The sequence below is a fragment of the Equus quagga genome, chromosome 22 (assembly GCF_021613505.1).
Source record: "Equus quagga isolate Etosha38 chromosome 22, UCLA_HA_Equagga_1.0, whole genome shotgun sequence".
Lineage (NCBI taxonomy): Eukaryota > Metazoa > Chordata > Mammalia > Perissodactyla > Equidae > Equus > Equus quagga.
In genome coordinates this window covers 38,220,985-38,241,441 of record NC_060288.1, presented here as the reverse complement: position 1 = coordinate 38,241,441, position 20,457 = coordinate 38,220,985, and the positions used below count along the sequence as shown (strand labels likewise).

Below are 20,457 nucleotides of genomic sequence, written 5' to 3'. Positions count from 1 at the left end.
TCGCTAGGAGCTGCTTAGCCACACGCCACTCCTGTCTCCAGAGATTTCACCAAACCACACGGATTTGGAATCTGCCTGGATGTTACCCTGCCAGAGATCGAAGGAAGAGCAGGAGCTTTCCCATGGGGTCTCCACCCGATCCTTTCCCGTGCATTTGCTACTGCCGGCTTTTCACAGAGCATGAGCCCTGCTTAGTAGAGGAAGAATGCCTAATAGAAAAAAGGAAATTTATACAAAATAGAACTCCAGAAAAGCCTTGTTGTGTTAATGACATATTTTTACAAGAGATTTTTATCTTGGCCTACATTTAAAAGGAAAAGATCTTAGCCATGTATTCCATTTAGTTTTTGCTTTTATTTGTCTAAAGATTAATTACTCTGTGCTTTATTACCTTCCTTCTATTAGGCAAAGTGAAAGTGATGGTTCATGAAGCTGTTAATTTTGGGTTTTTAATGGCTCTTTGAGACTGGAAAGATTTTCCTTGTAATGGCTTTTAGGCATTTAAAATTGTTACCCAAAGGACAAACAGTTGGGAGGATTACATAAAGTTAAGCCTGAGGTGGTCTCACCTGCTAGGTTTGGGCCGTCGGAGTTTGCCAGGGCACCGTGTGTCACCAGTAGGGGCTCCTTGGGGCCACGTGTTTCCGGAGGCGTCGCCGCTGGCGCGCATGGAGACCAATTCCGCCGTGGTTTTCTGAGCTCCCGTTCAGATGCCTGCTCACTGCCCGCTGGGGCCCCATCAGTTCTCCTCCAGACGATGGAGCCGAGATTTGATTCGGCCTTGTCGAAGTGGTCAAGAATTGAGGAGCCGGGAGAAACGTGAGTCAGCGGAGTTGTGTTGTACAAAAAGGATTTCTCCACGTCGCTCGTTCGCGTTTCCGACCGTACTCAGTGTTTCGTACGAGCAGTTGTTGCTCGCTCGACCACACAGGGATTCATTCTTGGTGGAAATCTGCAGCGGGACGCGCCCTGCAGGAGGAGGCCGCCCGCCGGCCCCGCGTGGCCCGTGCGCGCCGCCCTCTGGCCCTCGGCTCGCCGGCCTGCGGAGGCCCTGAGCAGCCGCGCTCCCGGGCGGGGTCTGCGGGCCGGCCTGGGGCTGCGCGATTCCAGCCGCCGCGACCCTCCCGGTTTGGGTTTGCGCGCGCGCCGTTCTTTTCTGAGGAGCCGTTCCTCGTCTTCCTAAAGCCTCCTCCAACAGCGGATGCCGGGAGGGCGGGGGCCTGGGCTGCGGCTTCTGGTGCGCGCGGCTGCGGGCGTTAGTGTGCGTGTCTCGGCGAGCGCCGCACATGGTCGCCTCCCGGGGTGGCGGCGGGGGACCCGCGAGTTTAGGACGCGCCCACCACGCCCCGGGCTCCTCCCAGGTCCCGTGTGCGGCTGCTGGGCGCGCAGTGCCCCTGCCCGGCGGGCCTCCCTCGGGTCCTCCTCAGCGCCCCTTACCAGGCTGGCGGGGCTCCCTTCCAAAGGCGGGGCTTCTGGCCGGCCTGCCGAGACAGACAGACGCAGCCTTGGGGATGCCCTGGGCTGAGGCCCGGCGCCCCTCCCCTCCCCGCCCCGCCCGCCGCCCCCGCCGGCCCCTCCGCGGCCTCCGGTCCGGTGTCCTCTTGTCACCTCTGCAGCTGGCCCGCTCGCTGCCGCCCCCCCTGCAGCTACGGGGTCAGTGGGCGACCTGCGCTGCGTTGGGCTGGCTTCGCAGGAGGAGCAGCGTATTTGCTGATTTTTCTGCCTTGAGTGTTTGGAGCAGCGCGTACTACAGCTGAGGCGATCCTCTTGCAGTTCGTCTCAGTGAGGTGGTTTCCCATAGTGAATGCTGAGTTGTCCATGGAGTCGCTCAGTGTTGGAATAGCTGTAAACAAGAAGCGCAGAGGCGTTTTTTTGAAATGCCCGATAAAAAATTTCCTAACATTTCTTATGGCATTCAGTAATATTTTCCCTAAGAATTTATGTGAAAAGAATTAATAGTATACATGTTTCAATTCACATTTTATATAAAATCCTTTTGTTCATCTAGAATTAGCAGTTTTAAACTGAGACTAATCAGTAATTACTACATAGTTTCTGAAGAAAAAATTAGTGTTAGACTTTAGTGTTCAATGATAAATTGTTTCAGTTATCAAAATAAAGTAGTTTGGAGTGGAAGTAGCCTCTAATTCATCAGGACTTTCTAGCAGTGTTGGTAAACCCACCATCTATACCATATTTAAGTCCCTCCTGGTTGGGGTCATATAGAAGGAATTTATTAATCCCTTAGTCACAATAGGGGATTAGGAAGTATTAATAAATAAATAGGAAGGCTTGTGTATGGTTAACAAGTGCCATTTATTAGGCTGTTTAATGAGAAGTGAGTTATGGAAGATTCATGTTTGGGCAAGACGGGATCACACAGAATAGTATTTCTCCATTCAGAAACGTTTCACTGAAGGGGTAGGATTTTCCGAAGCACATACAATATTCTGAAAGGGTATCTCAGCAACTTCATGACTTACAAGACAGTTTAGCAGTGGAAACCGGATTTCTAAAAGGGTTGTTGAGTAATGTGACCAGGAGGACACAGGAAGTTGGGATTTTGTGTCTGTGAGCCATGACTCTCGGACTAAGGTACGGGTGTGAATGAGCGGCAGAGACTGACAGTCAGACTTGGAAGCCATACGGACACCCCGGGAGCTCTGAACGGCCCACACTGCACAGGACAGCTGCCTCTGCTGGACGGCCCAAGCCCCGGCTGCAGTGCTCACACCTCTGCCGGCCCGCGGGCTGCGTCCTCGGCCAGGCCGTGGCTGCCTGGTGTCTTGTCCCCAACTTTTCCATGGGCACTCGCCACCAGTGGTCAGGAGGGCCGAATGGTCGGGAGCCAATGACGGGGTGCGGAGAGTGAGCAGGAAGAGGACAGTTACAAGGGTAGCAGCAGTCATCTGAGTGCATCTGGTGACAGAAGGGCGTATGGGTGACAAGTACAATAGGCCTTTCTTTCTTTCACAGTGGACAGACCCTAAAGTCTTCTAATATTCTCATCCTGTCTCACTTTGAATATGAGAAGTGAGTCCATGTTAAGGTAGATTCGATGACATGATACAAGCTAATAAGACAGTAAAGAAAAACTGCAAGTATCAGAATCTAGGAAAACCTTTTGTTTCGACAAAAGGTAGATGAAGACGTTTTAATGCTACTAGAGTAAGAGTAAGAATTTTGCTGGTGAATTGTTGAAGCTGTGTGACAGTAAAAATAGTAGAAGGTGTCGAAGTGGCCTCTGCCCCCACAGGGAGCTGACAGTATATTTGTTGGCAGGTGTGGGTTCCTGCAGACTTGGCAATGGGCTTGGGCGCAGGTGGCGGTCAGACATGTTGGCCACAACAGGAGGACACACTCCTCTGCTACGTGGGTTATCTCAAGGAAACATCCTGTGAGAATGATTTTGGAGTTAAAGATGTACCTATTCTGTGTTTAGTGACGTCAGTTTTCCTTCTGTTAGAGGTAGGGTTTTTAGAGGGTGAGGATCTTTTGTTTTTGTTTCTGTTTCAGTATCACCAGCTTCTCTTATCTCTGTCTCATCACCTCACAGGAAGGTTCTGCCACCTCGGTGGTGTGCGCCCAGGTTGGACGCTGTAAGGGATGCTGTGTGGTGGAGTAGCCGAGCCTCTCCTGCTCTGTTGACTTCGTTTGTCTTCTCTGCTCCCGAGGCAGGTGGAGCTGGTCCCTCCCCTCTTTGTCCAGCCTTTATGTCTTAAGACTTGCTCGCCTTGTCCCTCTAACCCAGAGGCTTGTTTGCTGTGTCACTCGAGTTTGGAGATGAGTTCCTCCCTGATTCCTGAGTATTTCATGGACCCTTTACATAGCAGAGTCCTGAAAACAATGACAAAGACATCTCTGGCTGGAATATGTGGTGTTATGAAGACTGTGCTGACTTCTGCTGAGGACTGCTCAGCATCAGCGGTTTACGTGGCGGCGCACCCTGAGGAGAGATGGCGAGGCCGCCAGCTGGACACCCAAGCGAGCGGTGGCAGGCAGGTCTGGGAGGGCCTGGAGCCACTTTTTGTGTGTGGGCTCTGTCTTTCTCTTCTTTGTTTACCAGGGAACCCTGGGTGTGTTACTGAGCCGCCTCATCTGTGGCCTCTGGTGGGTTAGTATCTCCCTCAGAGGCTGTCGTGAGGATGTCATCCTTAGATCATGGAAAGTTCCGGAACATGCTCTGTGCATGTTATCTGTGTTTGGGTGGTTTAGACCAAGGGGTGACGGCCAGGTGCAGATCCATTTATGGACCAAGATTTAAAGACAAGACGCAGGCTGAGAGACATGTTGCCTGTCACAGGAGAAGCCAGAAGGGGCACCAGAGAAATCTTTGTCCTGACGATGGCAAAGTGGTTTGGTTAAGACCTTCTTTTTCTCAATTCTATAAACTTTTCCTCTCATGGGAAACAAGTGACTTTCATAAGTGCATCATAGGACATTTTAAAATAATAGCCTTCTGAGTGCAACGAAACTGTTGAAAAGATGTCTCTTTAAAATTTCTGATCCTGCTGCTTATCAGGCCTTTGTTTGCTGTGTTGCACTTTGTCTTAAGGGACCCAGCTGTGTGGGGAGTTACTGTCATCTAATCGTTTATTCAGTAACCCCACGGGACCCCACATACCTAGAATGTGACCTGGAAAACCATGGTTCTTGTTCTTCCTGAAGTGAGTAAATGGAGGAGGGGGGAATGAGCCTCTGTTCACGTGAATCGTTTTGTGAGCTGTGCCAGTTGCCTCTCATCACTGTTAAGTACTCTCCACCATTCGATCTAAGTATGAACTGACCAGCGGGACACTCTAAAATAATTAAATTTTTGCCAACTGTTTTACTGAGCCTGCAGGTACCCCCTGTTTTCAAGAAAACTTGGTATCTAGAAGTGGAGGAAGTTCTTTATTATAATAAAACAGATTCTTAACAAAAGGATGCCCTCTGAGTTCCTTAACACAAAAAAGATAGACTATTTATATTTTATTTTTTTAAAAAAATTTCTATTCTTGATTCAAGAATTGGCCATAGGCTACTACTCTAGCCATTTCCTATAATTTTTCCCCTTAAAAAGTGTTGGATTAAAGTGTACTAGCAAAATATGTTAATGCTCTAAGAACAAGATTTGTCGAAGAGAAGGACCAAGAAATAATGCAGGGCCTCCGAGAGATGCCTGCTTTCAGTGGAAGGAAACGCTGTTCCTGACAGTCGACCTCAAGAGAGCTGAATTTGACGTTGCATTGCTGATGTTTCTAAGAGAAAGTGAACATGAGCTGATGATTATGGTGGATGGTGTGTGGCTGACTCAAGCACACTGGGAGTCTTTTTTAAATTTCCTTTGAAAGGAAACACATTTTTAAAATTATAAAAGATTTTACTTTTTTAAATTTCTTTTCTTTTTTCTTTTTTTGCTGAGGAAGATTCACCCTGAGCTAAATCTTTTGCTAATCTTCCTCTTTTTGTTTGAGGAAGATTCACCCTGAGCTAACATCTCTGCCAGTCTTTCTCTATTTTGTATGTGGGCTGCCGCCACATCATAGCCACCAACAAGCAGTATAGGTCTGTGCCTGGGAACCGAACCTGGGCCGCTGAAGCAGAGTGTGCCGCACTTAACCACTAGGCCACAGGGCTGGCCTTGCAAAATTTTTAATTTTTAAAATTATATAGAAGTAACAAGGCAACCTCAAGTGTAATTTTATGTAGTCATAAGCTTTTGAAAGCTTGGTGCTTTAATTCCTTAAAAAGTCTTATATATGAGATTTGGGGATGTGTAATTTTTTCCGTGTGTATAATTATTGATGAAATTGTGGGACTCACTGGCATAGAGCTATGTAAGTAATCACACTGGGAGCCTTTGCTCATTAGGTGGCACACCAACGAAAGCGTGTCCTCTGGGTGAATATCCAGGGTATTTAGAATTCGAAATGTCATTACTCTAGAGACTGCAAGGATCCAGACCATCTGCATGTTTAACTTTCAGCATGTTCATCCTGTCAACAAGATGACTTGTGGGGGATGACTAAACACAGCAACTAAGAATGTTTTTAACAAAACTAAAATTATAAACTGTGTAACAATTCAACTCAGATAAAATAGCAGTCTGTCTTTCTGCCAGTCCTGGAAGTCAGTGAGTAAGGTAGAGTCTGGTGGGATGTTAATTCCCCAGGAAGGTGGAGAAAAGGGACAGTCCAGGCAGTAGACATCACATCTCCAAACCACCTGCTCAAGCCACTTCCCAAGACAGTGCAGCCCGTGTCAGTTCTTGTGAGATGCCCTTCAACCTCAGGCAGAGGGCAGGGTCGCGGATCCTGGAAGACTGAAGGAACCGGGTGAGGCTCTCCCAGAAAATTAACCTAGACCATAAAGTTTGCCTACAAGTTTAGGGAGTTAATGGTCTGCTTGGCTTCATCAATGTCTAGTTGAGAACTGTCTGCTTTTCTAGAGTTGAGGTCACATTCCTTTTTCGTTAAATGCAGTAAAATTGAGACAACTTTTTAAAATCACGTAATCAAATTTCACATCACTAAAGGCTGTTAAACTACTTGCCGTGTGCTGAGAGATGGAGACACCTGACAGACCAGGCAGCCTGGCTGGGCAGCGGTGGGGGTTTGAAGATTTCCTCTGCTCCGGTCCTGCTCCGCTCCTCTCTAGCTGTGTGTCTCTGGGCTGTTTTCTCATCTCTGGCCTCTGTGTTCTCGTCTGGCGAGGGGGACAGTGGTGCTGCCTCACAGCGGGTGAGAAGTCAGGGGAGTCACGTCCAGTGCTGCCTTCGTGATGATCAGGTCTGCTCCTGACTGCAAATCTAACGAAGCCCATGGCCAGGCGTGAACAGTGGATCGCTCTGCCTGTGCATGTTCTGTGATGAGACCGACTTTAACATGAGCAACAGAGCACTCTGTTCTTTATCTTCCTGTCTTTGTGCTCACACGCTCACTCATAAACACATACATGTGTGAGTTTAGATTTTCTCTTGGATCCAAGGAATCTACCTGGAATTTCAAATAGCTACGGTTTTATTTAGCTTTACTTAATTCTAGTTTTATTATGTTATCAGAGAGTTTGGCCTATCAGATCTCTACTTTGAAATGGGTTAAATGTACCTTTGCAGCCGTTTTCATAATGGATTTTTGTAAATATTTTATTGACACATGAAAAAATCAGATTCTCTGTTTGAAGGATGTGATGTTTTCTGCTTGTCCATAAAGCGGGGTTTGGTGGTTATATTATTGAATTCTTCTCCATCCTTCCTTGTTTAGAATTGTCAACTTTGAAGAGATATATAAAAATATCCTACAACATTTTTATTTCTAACAAATTTTCATTAAATTTCCAACAGATTTTGCTTTATATATGTATCTAAATAGAGGCTACTGCCTGGTTTTATTTCTTTGTAAATTGTCTTTTGCCCTTTCATCTTAATTACCATTTTAACTTAAAATTTCAGTTTGTCACCTGTTAACACTTCCACTCTTGTTTTCTTGGTGTTTGCGTGTAACAGTGTGGTGGTCTTCCTGCTGGGTGCCCATCCATTATCCGGTCCTCCGTGGGTAACTGGCTAAGCCAGCCGTGCTAACCCTGAACCCTCTGCTAGGGGTTTAGTTGTTTTTTTAAAGGATTTTTTTCCATGATATTAGAAAACTGTAGTTTATGTTGATGACAGGAGGGGTAGTTAGGAAAACTTATGCCCTAGGACACTCATTCCACATTGGCGAAGGAAATCCACCAAAAGCAGAGTTCTCAAACTTGGTCTTAGGGATCCTTTTACTCTTCAAGATTAGTGAAGACCCCAAAGAGATTTCACATATGTGAGTTATATCTATTAATATTTATCATAGAGAAATTTAAAAATAGACAGTGGCGTTTTTCACACCTTTGCAAATCTTTTTGCTGTCTGCTGTAATAGAGGACAGCCGAATTCTCAGGTCTGGTCCTGAATTCGGTCTGCTACAATAGCACATGTCATGTGGCCTCTGGAATACTCCATTGCACACTCATGAGAGCGTGAGAATGAGAGGGAAAATAACATGAATGATACTGTGGAAGTAATTTTGACCTTGGGGACCCTAAGGAGTCCCTGGACAACACTTTGAGAACTACTGCATTGGGGTAGCAGTCTGCCCCTCACTTCTCCTGGTGGTGAGAGTAGGGCTGTGCAATGCTCCTCTTTTTTTCTCTCATTTTTCTTTGAGAAATAGAAGAAAAATGGATTTGCATATTCAGGTCTGTTTCTCTTGGGTCCTAAGTATTACAGCAGCAAGAAGCCCATTTGGAAGGTTTTGTTTATTAAACGAGCCCCGTGGCTCGGCGGCTGAGCCTCTCTTGGGTCAGAACCAGGAAGCCCATTGTGGCTACATATCCAAGTCACATCCCAGTCCCGCTTTTATCAGCAGTAATAAAGCTGATCTCTTAATCTCAGTCAGCCTGAATTCTTTGTCTCCAATTTGGTTCTAATTCAGGCAGGAGAAATAGATATTCTCACCATTAAAGTGGTGCTGATGGTGATGATGGTCAGACAAGAAAGACATCTGATAATAATACTTAGCTAATTTGAAAAGATTGACACTGCTGCCATGGCTTCTCAGGTGTGTTCAGTATGACCTAGTCTGACTTCCAGCCAAGGCCCTAAAGTGCTGTGTTTCTGTAATCACTGCGATATGGGACATTTTTTATGTAAATATATCAGAAGTTGCAGAATGATTTTTTCCTGAAGATTATCATGGGATTGTCATATTTATAATGTTATTTTTGGACTTTTACAGTCAACATGGCTATGTGAGTATGTGAGTTAGCATTTTCTTTTCTCCTTCTGAAATCATGAAAGGTGGCAAGGAGAATTGGAAGGAGGGGTTGAAAAATTCCTTTTCCAGAGAAATTGGAGGCAGATGTAATTCACAGATTCTCCACGTATTTACAGCTTAGCAAAAGCAGCTGTGATTGAGCAGAACTAGTACGGGAAGAAGTGAGTAGATGTGCTCATGTTGGCAGAAGGACTCAGCAGGGGCAGGTGGGCAGATCCGGAAGACGCCAGCAGATACATGCATTGTCCAAGAGAGACCTGGCCTGGACAGCAGAGCTGACAGATGCTAAATTCCTTGCTTACAAGTGAGGAGGTTACAGGGGAGAGGGCTGACCACAGAAGACTTCTGAGACCCAGCTAGACCCAGAAGTGGTCTGTGGGCCAACCCAGGAGCCATGCAGATGAGCTGTATGTGTGAAAGCCAGCTTTCCCCGCAGCGGCAGAGAGGGGCAGCATTTGGGCTCAGCAGGCTCAGGAGGCTGAGCAGCCTCCTTCAGAATAGGTGTTCTTGGAAATCGTCCCTCACTCAGAAATAAGTATTAACAGAAGGCACCTGACATAGCGTCAAGTTTACCAAGGAAAAGGTGGGAAGGAGCAACCAACCCACGGCTGCTGAGCACCAGGAAATGTCAGGGAGGCAGGATGTGGGGAGTGGGGCAGAAACCAGGGGCTGTGGATGCAGATCCCAGGGCAGGAATGCTGGAGACCAGGGGCGATGGTTTGTGCCTGCCTTCAAGGCAGCAGGAGACAGCCCTGAGAACAGAGCAGAGAACCATCGTGAAAACAAGGGGGGCTGGAAGGAGACTTGGAGAAGGCAGGCACTGGAAACACAAGAAGGGACAGAGGCTCTAGAAGTGAGAAGAGACTCATCAAAACCCAACACTAAGAGTGAGTTTGAAGAAAATTACAGCTGCAGAGGACAGACAGTAAGAGAATATCCAGCATATCCATGACTGGAATCTTCGAAGAAGAAAGCAAAACGATGGGACCAAACAAATATTTAAAGATAACAGCCATGAAAACTTTCCTGAGGAGAAAATAGCCTTGAACCTACATTTTGAAAGGGCAAACTGTGTGCTGGGGAAACTGACCTAGATCGGTCAGTGTGTCACATCCTGCAAAGTTCTTACTCACCCAAGATGAAGTGACAAACACGCAGTCTTACAAGGAGTGGAAATCAGAGCGGCCACTCTTTTCTCCTCTTGTCCTGACACTGTATGGTGATAATCACTGTGGTTGTGTGTCCATATCAAATGGATTTGTGCTTAGCCTGTTTCCTCTTTCTTTTAAGCTGTTGCAGCTAATTGCAAAATCCCAGTTAACATCATTGAGTGGTGTCGCACAAAAGAATTACTTCAACATTTTGGATAAAATCGTTCAGAAGGGTAAGATGGTGACTGATATTTTTAACAACCTAAATCTTAATTAGAAATTTAGTGCAAGGAGATGAGATTTTTAGGAAATGTTTCCCCAGTATGTATGTTGTCAAAAACAATAATGTCAAAGAATGTGATAGTATGGAGACAGTAATATAAGTTGGTCCCTCCAATTCTTAATGTTCTGTTACTGTTGTTTACATTTTTTAAAGTTGCTTTTGCATACAAAGGAATGTGTTATAATAAGAAAGATAATTAATCTCTGAGTTTTAAAAAGATATTCTACCTTTTCATGGTTAGTCATTCCCAGTCACGTCAGCTATATAGTTGTTTCCGTAATTGGCAGGCTGTGACTTAGTCACTCAGGTGTCAAACAAGCCTATAATTTTCTTTTTAATTTGATGGTTGTCTTGATTAATTAGTGGCTAATAATAAATGGAACTTTAAATTTCACACCATGAGTTTATGCGTGATATGAATTTTACTATATGTATAAACCATTTTTAAATATCAATTCTCTTTATGATAAGTATAAAAGAAAATAGAGACTGATAATTTTAAAGGCAAAATTGTAGACTCAACTGAAAATATGCTATCGGGCAATATTTTAAAGTTTTTTTAATCTCATCATACTTGTGATAGCTCAGAAATGATGCCACTTTGGGGTTGTAGTGAAATTAGTCATTGTTTTTTATGGTGTTAAAATACACAACATAAAATTTACTGTTTTAACCATTTTTAAGTGTACAGTTCTGTGGCATAAAATACATTCACACTGTTGTACACCCATCACCCCCATCCATGTCCAGAACTTTTCCATCTTCCCAAACTGAAACTCTATCCCCAGTCAATACTCCACATTCCCTCCCCCAGCTCCTGGCGCCCACCATCTACCTCCTGTCTCGGATTTGACTCCTCTAGGTCCCTCATACAAGTGGAATCTACAGTATTTGTCCTTTTGTGGTGGCTTATTTCACTTAGCATAGCGTCCTCGGGGTTCATCCATGTTGTAGCATATCAAAATTTCCTTCCTTTTTAATGCTGAATAATATTCCATCATGTGTACCATACATGCCACACTTTGTTGATTTGTGTTTGTCGATAGACTCTGGGGCAGTGAAACGAGATCGTTTTTCACAGTGGCGGTGAACTGTATCAATCTGTAGTTTTGTTTTTGTTTATTCCAGTTCTTGATGACCACCAAAATCCTCGCCTAATCAAAAATCTTCTCCAAGACCTGAGCTCTACCCTGTGCATTCTGATTAGAGGAGAAGGGAAGTCCGTATTGGTGGGAAATATAAATATCTGGATTTGCCGACTAGAAACTATTCTCACCTGGCAACAGCAGTTACAGAATCTTCAGATGACCAAGGTATGAATTTCTGGGCCTAAAAATGATTACTCTGTTTTTATATTACAGAAGTCATTAACTCTTCTAAGTGTACGTGAAAGAGTCTTAACAGCTTTTTGAAAGACTTTTTTTCTTTACCTTTTCATAAGTATTCCTTCAATTGTTTTAAGATGTGTTAGGATCAAAAGACCTTGTAATGGCTTACAGACAGTGGGAACAGTAATCATTAAGAAAGAGCTGATCATGTGGGTGATGAAGTGGTGAGTTAATTTACCTCTCAAGGAAATTGTGTTTCCGGCTGAAACAACGTTCAGTGAATTAAGGCTTTTGTGTTGCCAGCAGCTCTCCACCGTGCAGGGTTGGGGCTGCTTCTCCTCTTGCGTGCTGTCTTCTGTGTGTGTTGTGTGTACTGTGTATTGATGGTTCTTTGACAAAGTGAACATGGGGAAAAGAAGGTGCAAATCATGTCACTCGCTCTGATGTTTTTTGTTTATTCTGATAACTAGTTCCAACAAGAAAATGTTAACACCATGGACTACAGGAAGTGTCTTAGGTGTGTTTTATTTATCTCTTGTACTCTGTAAGAGAAAGAACAGATGGGATACGCATCTCTGTGGCCTGAGGGATAAACTGTTCCACAGATTCACTGCTGTAGAGGCTCATCACTGCCCCAGGCTCCACAGGAACGCCGTCATTTTCAGAAGTGTATTTGCCATCTAAATATGAGACTTACATGATAAGGACGGATTCCCTGATGTGGATCTGAAGCTGAAGTGAATACATGAACATTCAGTGTCATAAGAGCTAAGCAGACTCGTTGGAAGCATGCCTCAGATGTGACCCCACTGTGCTCCAGGCTCTCTGTGGTCCAGCTCTGCCCACCTGTCTCACCTCATTCCCACGGGTAAGGGGCTGTGTTATCAGGGTCTGTCTGTAAGACACACAGCATGGTTTGCTGTGGAGCCTTGACGTAAGGGCTCCAGGCCTGTTTGTCCCTCGTGCAGCCACCTCATGAGGCAACACCACCTCAGCTAGTGAACTCTGGGAACTGCAGTCTGTGGTGGTCAGCAGTGGGGTTCAGTGCTCAGGACCCCTGAGGAAGGGGATGCTTGGCTGGGAAGTTCCAGCAGGGCCAGCTGCTGGACATCACTCAGAAATGTGGGTGAAGGACAGCCTTAGCCCAGTCAGGAGGGCCCATGCCTGTCACTGCGAAAGAGGAGGGAGGAGGCCAGGGAGATCCTTCATCCTCTCCCTGGTGGGCTGGCAGAGCAGGCAGGCATCGGTATGTCATCACCCTCCTTTCAGATTTTCCTTTCCCCTGACACTGACTTGGAAGAGCGGCAGAGAGAGGTGTGATGGGAACTGTGTGCGCCCAGCTGCCCTGCCAGGGTGGCCGAGAGCCACACTAAGGAGACAGTGCACACCCCAACCCTGGTGCTCGAGGTCAGTGCTCTGCCTCAGCTAGAGACGCCTCGTGTCACATGCTGTCACTTCAATCAAGTGGGAGAAACAAGGCGCAGAAACGAAAGTAAGGATATCCTTGAACCGAGGTAAAGAAAGCACAGATGACAGTGCAGAGCACAGGTTATGTCCTGTCTGGACCTGGAGGCAACCCCTGCCCTGGCGGCTGGGTGCTGGCGTCTTCCAGTGACTCCCTCAGCCCCTCTCAGACCCCCGTCCATGTGCTCAGCATGGGGCAGGCAGTGGGCCTCTGTGGTGAGCTGGGTGTTCCGCCCCGTGCGGCTCAGCAGCAACAGTGCAAGTCGGTCAGCCCCACCTTCCTCGGAGGGTTGTTGGGACACAGCATCCAGTAACGCGGCTGCGTTTGTAGGTGTCGGATGCATCAGCCACACTGGGCCGAGGTGCCTCTGGCTGGTGGCAAGTTGCTGCCTGGTGTTGATTCACAGCCCATTTTAAGGGGACACGAGTGGTGGGAGGGTAGGGGAGGAACCGCCCAGAGCTCCCAGCTCGCCAACAGCAGAAGCCAAGAGACTGAGTGGAGTTGAGATCAGCTCAGCCTCATGGGACGCAGTTGCCAGTTTGCTGTGTGAGCCAGCGCTTGCCTTTCTTCTGCATTTTCCTGACAAAAGACAGCTTGATACTCTGAGAAATAAGTAGAAGGCTCACATAGTGTTGAAAGGTTTCCAAGAACATCTGAAAGGCTGCTTGTCATCTTGTTCTGTCACTTGATTGACTCTGAGACTGACGGATTCACTCACACCCGGGGGTGACTTTCTTACATGCTTCTGGGAAGTAAAATCCGTCACTGCCCATTAGGAAGGCTCCACCGCCTGATAGAGTGACCAGGTGGAACGGCAGACAGAAGCTGTCTGTCGCATCAAGCTTCTACCTTCTCTTTTTAAAACATTTCTTCGGAAAATAGATGACCGTTTTCCTTTAATTTCTTGGTGGCTTATTAGAAATAAAATTATGATTTACTGTGTGCCATCAGACTGCTGGGTTTAAAATAGCTTTAAGCTGTACATGAAAGTTAGACTCCGCTTGTCTTCTGTGGCATCAGGGATGTCTTGGCCATGCAAGGAGACTGCGCAGCTTTCTCCTGTGACCGACTGGCATCACCCTGTGAACCTGGCGGTTCCTGAAGTTGCAGGTCATCAGCGTTCCTTCCCATCAAGAGTCTCTGCAGTGAAGAGACCGAAGAACGACCTGACATCCGGTCAGAAGTGCACAGGGTGTGGCCACAGGGGGCGGAGCAACGACAGCAGAAGGTAGAAGCAGATAATTTTGTGTCGACGTCTCCAAGGATCTTCGTAGAGTCTTCTGGCTGGATTAAGCAGCCTCATTTTTATGACTTAATCTTATAAAAAGACTGGTTTTTAATCCAAAACAAGTGCCAGTGCTTCACTGAGCCGTGGGGGCCCTGGCACATGGGTGCCGGTGGGCAGCTCAGGAACAGCCCAGCAGCCCCGGTGTGGGAGGTCATGGCCACGGCAGGTGGTGAGTCTCGGCCTGCTGTGTGTCGTTGAGATGTCATCTCGTGAGCAGTGTGCGCCTGGAAAAGACACCACAGACCTCTGCTCTGCTCCTCAGACAGATGTGCTGTGCTTTCTGAGCTGCACTTGAAGGCTCGGTGGTGCTGGTGAAGCTGAAGTGCTGTCTCGTTTACATCTTCTGGTCTCTTCTCGGTGACCCTACCTGTGACCTCCCTCAGTAAGCACTTACTAGACACCTGCTGTATGCCAGGACCATCATGGGGTGGGGGCATGGCAGCCAGTAGACATGGCTTTAGTCCAGGGCCTGCGTGCCTGGTGATCAGTGGGGGTTGGTATACAGCAGACACCCACACAGAGCGTCATTTCATGAAGGCCACCACCTTGTGGGGTGCTTAAAGAGTAGAAATTATCCAGGTGCTGGTGTGCTGGTCAGTGCTCAACAGCTGGCTTTCAGGGGCAAAAGCCCTGTTGGTAGCATTTGTCAGTTTCTCACCTGGCTGATTTCAGGCCACCAGCAAGTCATCTGGCTCACAGAATTCCTGAAAGTTGCAGAATTGATTTCCTCAAGCCAGTATGGCTCGGCTCCAGCACACCACTGCGAAACCAGGAGCCACAGGGGCCTTCGGGCAAAGAGCTGCACGGCCAGAGGCGTGGGAGCCTGCATTCAGGGGCAGTCACAGGTGCTCCAGGTGCCCAAGGTGCTTGGAAGAAGGCGTGAGAGATGAGGCACGGGAGAACTCAAGGCCAGATCGTAGGGTAGACTGCAGCCTCTGGGTGTGCGTGAGGGAGTCTTGGCTGTTTCCAGTGCGAGGACATCGAGATGTCTGCGTTTGAGGGAGCCCCTCTGGTACCAGCAAGGGGCTGAGCCTGGGGGAAGCAGACCCCATGACATCGTACAGCTCAATGGTGGTGAGCACTCCCTGAGGAAGTGACAGGTACGACATAGGAGATGCATCAGGGAAAGACTGGGCTGTGTGTGGTGCCTTCCTCCAAGTGGGCATGAGGGGAGGAACAGGGGTGGCCTCCGTGGTGGGGTGGGCGCACCGCAGAGGAGGCTGAGCAGAGGGGCAGGCTCAAGCCGGGCAGTCTACTTCCTGTCACCGGTTTTCACGTGGAGCTGTGACCTCAACCCATGGGGTTCAAGCAGAGATGATTCAAGTTTCTCTTGCCCAGCGTGCTTCCACAGGGAGCGGGAGTCCCCTCTCTGGATGCAGGAAGTGAGATGGCCCAGAGCAGGAGAGGGGAGCCTCTGTCCCTGTGCATGTCCATGCTGTCACGAGTCCACGATGGTGACACGCTTAGCTCACCAGGAGCAGCTGAGCTAAAATGCAGTGTGGTCCAACATAGAAGACTTTGCTGCCACTTCACATTCGAATGGAAGATAGCGTTTAGATGAAAAATATTGGCATTTCTGTTGTCCTCGCTTGTTTATAGTCATAACAGGGCTGTAAATCTGGACCCTTCCAGAAAACCAGATGCCAAGTTTTCACACTGCAATCTGTAATGCTTCGCCCATCCAGGATTTGTTTCAGCCACATCGTACCACCTGAGCCCTGCCATATTAGCAGCAGATAGTATGACATCCTGTCTGACACAGAACTTTCAGGAGAATGAAGCCCCTGTTCAGAACAAGACTCAATTCATGTACTCGTGTTAAGACTAGTAGTTGGGGATAGACTCACACATATGATCTTTCATATTACGCTGCCACGTGTAGACAGTAGGAAGGGGAGGACTGGCTGAATCTCGACTCAGCCGTGCTTAGTCCGTGGTGACTTGTCATCTGTTTGTGCCTCAGAGGACATCTGGTTGCCGCGGGCACCCGTGCCATCCTGGGGCACAGGGGCCGCCCGAGCAAGGTTCCCATCCGGGTGGTGGCAGAGGCACCTTGTGTGATGGCGTGAAAGTGAAGCGACACACGTGACGGACACCACGCGGTTCCGTCCAGGGCGTTAGGCTGTCCTGTGGACTGGAGCGCAGAGGCCCGTGGTGCCCAGCAGCAGCGGATGCCCGCACGTGGGGTTGGGGTGGCTCGGCAGCGTCCTGCCTCGAGTCGCCCGTGCGGAAGGATGCCCATCGAGGGCCTCCGGCTGGAGTATTTCTGAGTACCGGGAGCCATTCACAGCTGCGCGGTGGCAGGACGAGGAGGGAGGGACGGAGAAGGGCCTCTCACCACGCCCTCCACGGACGGCAGGTGGTTCCTGGGACCAGACTCGGGGAATTAGTTCGTCCGTTGCATGCTGGGTACTGGGGTCGTGGGAGGCAGCCGGCCGGGCGCGGGGGTGACCAGCGGCAGACAGAAGCCGTTCCCCCACCCAGCAGGAGCGGGCTGCGGCTCCAGCGGGTGTCCGTGCACAGGCGTCAGACCCTCCCTCCGCCAGAACGTCCCGCCCAGCCGGTTAGCCCGTGTGTCCCTCCGTTGGAGGCACTGCTGGTGCGAGTCTGCGATGCGCTGGGGGACTGAGGGCTCACGGGGTGAGCACAGAGCGGGTCCGGGCTGGGATCCCAGGCCGCCTCCGGGCCACCACGGCACCAGCAGCCTTTCCTTGGACGTGCCTGTGCGCTGCGGCGCCCACCCGGTCGGCCCCCAGGGATGGACACGCCGCATCCACGCCGGCGGGTGCTGGCGAGGATGGACGGCACAGAGGTTCAGCCTCGGTGAGATGTCGCCCTCCCAACGCCGAGCCCAAAGCGCTGGACCTTCAACACACCCGCGCCCGCACTGTCCGGGCCTTGGGCCACGCCGGGCGCAGATGGGGCGGGCGTGCTGACGCCGGCCCCCGGGAGGCGCTCGCTCCGCTCCTCCATCGCGCGTTCTCAGGGCCCGCCGTGTTCCAGGCGTGTCTTCTCAGTGTGGTCATCCTACAGGTCAGTGAGCCTCGCAGGAGTGCGGCGTCCTGGAGGAGCCGTCGGTTCTGCTCCTCTTTGCGCTGCGGCCATCGCTGGACAGCCCCGCGCTGGCGGCCTGGCGCGGCCGGGGTCGTGGGTGCGGGCGCTCGGCCGTGCAGCGTGGGTGCAGCCCGGCTCGGCTTGCGTCTCCTTCGTGCGGCCACGGTTCGGAGCGTTTGTCCTCGCCTGGCCTCCCGGGCTCCGTGTGGCTCAGTGCCGCTGAGCCCCGGGCGTCGTGCGCTTGGTGAAACGCCTCCGTGTTCTCCTTCCAGCACGTGGACAGCGGCCTCACGCTCAGCGACCTTCCTCTGCACGTGCTGAGCAACATCCTGCACAGACTCTCGGACGGGTGGGACGTCGTCACTCTGGGCCAGGTGACCCCAGCGCTGTCCGCGCTCAGCGAAGACAGGCAGCTGTGGAGGAAGCTGTGCCTGTACCACTTTGCCGACAAGCAGGTGAGTGCGGGGCAGAGACCCCGGGCTCGTGGCGCTCTTGGCGCAGGCCGGCCTGCGTACTGTGCCTGCGTGCCTTTCAGGTACTTTTGTTTTTGGTGTACTTTTTAAAGAATTAAGAATAATCAGGACTATTAAAATCACTTATGGTTTCTCTTCTATAGCTTATAAGTTTATTTTTCATTTTCAAAAAAACACAGTGATTCTAAAAACAACCTAAAACAAAACAACAGAACAAGAGCTGAGTTCTTCTTCACCTCTGTCAATAGCAAGATGTTTCGAGGTTACTGGTTTATTGTCTTTTTTCCTTCACTTGGTGACTCAAATTCCAGTTCTGCCTTTTATGGTGCTGCATACCCTGTAAGCGTCATGTTCCTTCTAGTTTCGGTTATCAGTGGGCAGTACACCGCTCCTCAGTGTCCACAGAACATGCTCCCCTCCCCGCATTCCTGTCCCATGGGAACCAGCACGCAGCAGTTCATGTGCATTTGCTGGGGGCCTTTTCCCAAGTAGTTTGCTTGTCCGTTCTCCAGCGTTAAATCCTGTTGTGCTGTTTCTGGGCTGGGCTGACTCGTGCATTCACTCCGGCATTGCACAGGCGTTTAGGGGTGTCTGCTGTGGGTAAGGTGGCGTCAGCAAAGGCAGACATGGTCTTGCTGCCATTGAGTTCCTGTCAAGAGGGGAGACAGACGTTACACATGTCACCAGGTTCGTGTTTGTAAAGCAGCGTAGAAGCATGTGGCATTGCACACGCGAACGTTGTTCTCTCTGGGAGGACAGGGCGGGGTGGGGGGTTCCTCGAGAGCATTACTGTTTCGTAGGCCGTAAGCAGGTTCTAGGCCGACAGAACTCTGTATGTAGAGGCCCTGGAGGGAGGGGTGAGGCGAGCGGACGGAGACGGGCGGGCAGTAGCCCCAAGGCCTGAGAGACCACATCAGATCCGAGTCTGTCCCCAGCAGACCCAGAAAGGCACTCAAGTGTTGAAACAACGTGCAGTTGTAAACGGCTGTTCTTGTTCTTGTTTGGGGGATAGACGGGAGTGGGATTAGGGAGACCCACTGAGAGACATGCCGAGAAAGAAGGGGTGCTGGTGGGGAGGAGCAGACGAGGGAGAGAGAGACGCCGATGGACTGAATGCGGGTCGGCTGCAGGGGCAGGTGGGCAGGAGGTGCCCCAGCGGGTCTCTGCTGGCACAGGGTGGGTGGCAGTGCCTTCCCTGCAGAGGGAAGACCGGCTGGGGTGAGAGGAGGAGGTACAGCGGGATTCAGTGGGGTTTGAGTTGCCTTCCGGATATCTGAGGGAAACAAGTCGAGAGGGCAGGGAGTATTCTGAGGAAAGGTCTGAGCTGGACACATTGATTGAGAGGGACCAGCATAGAAGTGGTCTTTGGGCCTCAATGGACTCGCCTGGAGAGAAGGACCGGAAAGAGATGAGACCTGGAGAGCCTTGAGGAGCAGCTCCAGCAGCTGAGTCGAGGAGCATAGCCTGCAAAGGACACAGGGTCCCTGAGAGCCCCGGATGAGGTGCTCAGCTAAAGAGCCCGTCGGCTGAGTCTGCAGAGGCTGCGGGTGACCCTGGGAAGCACTGTGTCAGGTGGACATGCTGCGAGAAGCAGGCAAGTCAGGCTTAATTTGAACAGGGAAGAAAGCAGGCTGAATTCTGAAGTCAGCAGAGGCAGTGGGGTGTTGAAGATTTTAGAGGGAAGTGGGGGTGAAGGGTGGAGACGGCAAGGGGAGCTGAGGCCCGCTGGGCGGCGGGAGGCCCGGGTGTGCTGGCTGGCATGCACCATAGCTGGCTGCTGCTCCTGGTGCTCCCACCTCCCTCGCCGAGTGCAGGCCCCAGCTGTTTACCAGGGTGCTAATCGGAGTGCCTGACAGGCATTTCAGACTCTCTGTTGACCATTGTGAGACCCTTGCTTTTCCTCAGAGAAACCACTTTAAAGAAGTTGTGTCTTCTGCATCTGTGTTTAATGTCATATGGTCAGAATTAGCAATTAGCTCTTACAGGTGCATCTCGCACATATTTTGTTGACCACATATAAAAACACAGCATCCAAAAAATTCTCTGTTCTTCAGGGTTTGGTAACTAATGGTAAACAATGCTAAAAAAGACACACAAACTAGAAATAACTATGAAAATGGTGGAGGTGAGGCAGCTTCCACCAGGTGAAACTGAGTGAGTGTGCAGGGTGGACTGACGGCTCATCTGAGGTCACGCTGTGAGGACCTGAGCATGTGGTATGGATGTTGGGTTTGAGTTCTGGAAAGTCATGGTTGGTTGTTGAGGAGAAAACAGTGGGGATCCACAAACACCGGCACAGCACAGGGCCATGAGAAGCAGGGAGACAAGTGGTTTCCTCTCTAGGAAGTGAGTTTCCAACAGTACTGGGAAGATACAGAAATTAGTATAACCTGGCCATTAACTACTTTTCTCTATTTTCCAAGCTGTTCTCTGCAAATGCTGTTAGAAACAAGAATTTTCTTACTGTCACCATCATAACGTCAAAACAATGTCCTCAGAAGTCGTGACTGAAGTGTGTGCATGTCATCCGAGTGGTTATTTTCATTACGAAAAGTGGAACATGCTTGCTGCAGTGGCAGTCGCAGAGATGAGGCAGCGTCTGAAAGTGGAGGCTCCTCCCCAGGGGTCG

The 20,457-nt window shown here is 49.6% G+C and overlaps 1 protein-coding gene across 4 annotated transcripts in view; it reads left to right on the top strand.

The window, feature by feature from the left end:
• FBXO25 (F-box protein 25) overlaps nucleotides 1–20,457 on the top strand; it is a 62,977-nt gene that overhangs the window by 35,088 nt on the left and 7,432 nt on the right. For all 4 annotated transcript variants that reach the window (XM_046648622.1, XM_046648621.1, XM_046648623.1 and 1 more), the window contains exons 6-8: nucleotides 10,077–10,170; nucleotides 11,349–11,533; nucleotides 17,628–17,810. In XM_046648622.1, the coding sequence (XP_046504578.1) occupies nucleotides 10,077–10,170; nucleotides 11,349–11,533; nucleotides 17,628–17,810 (462 nt within the window). The remainder of the gene's footprint in view (nucleotides 1–10,076; nucleotides 10,171–11,348; nucleotides 11,534–17,627; nucleotides 17,811–20,457) is intronic.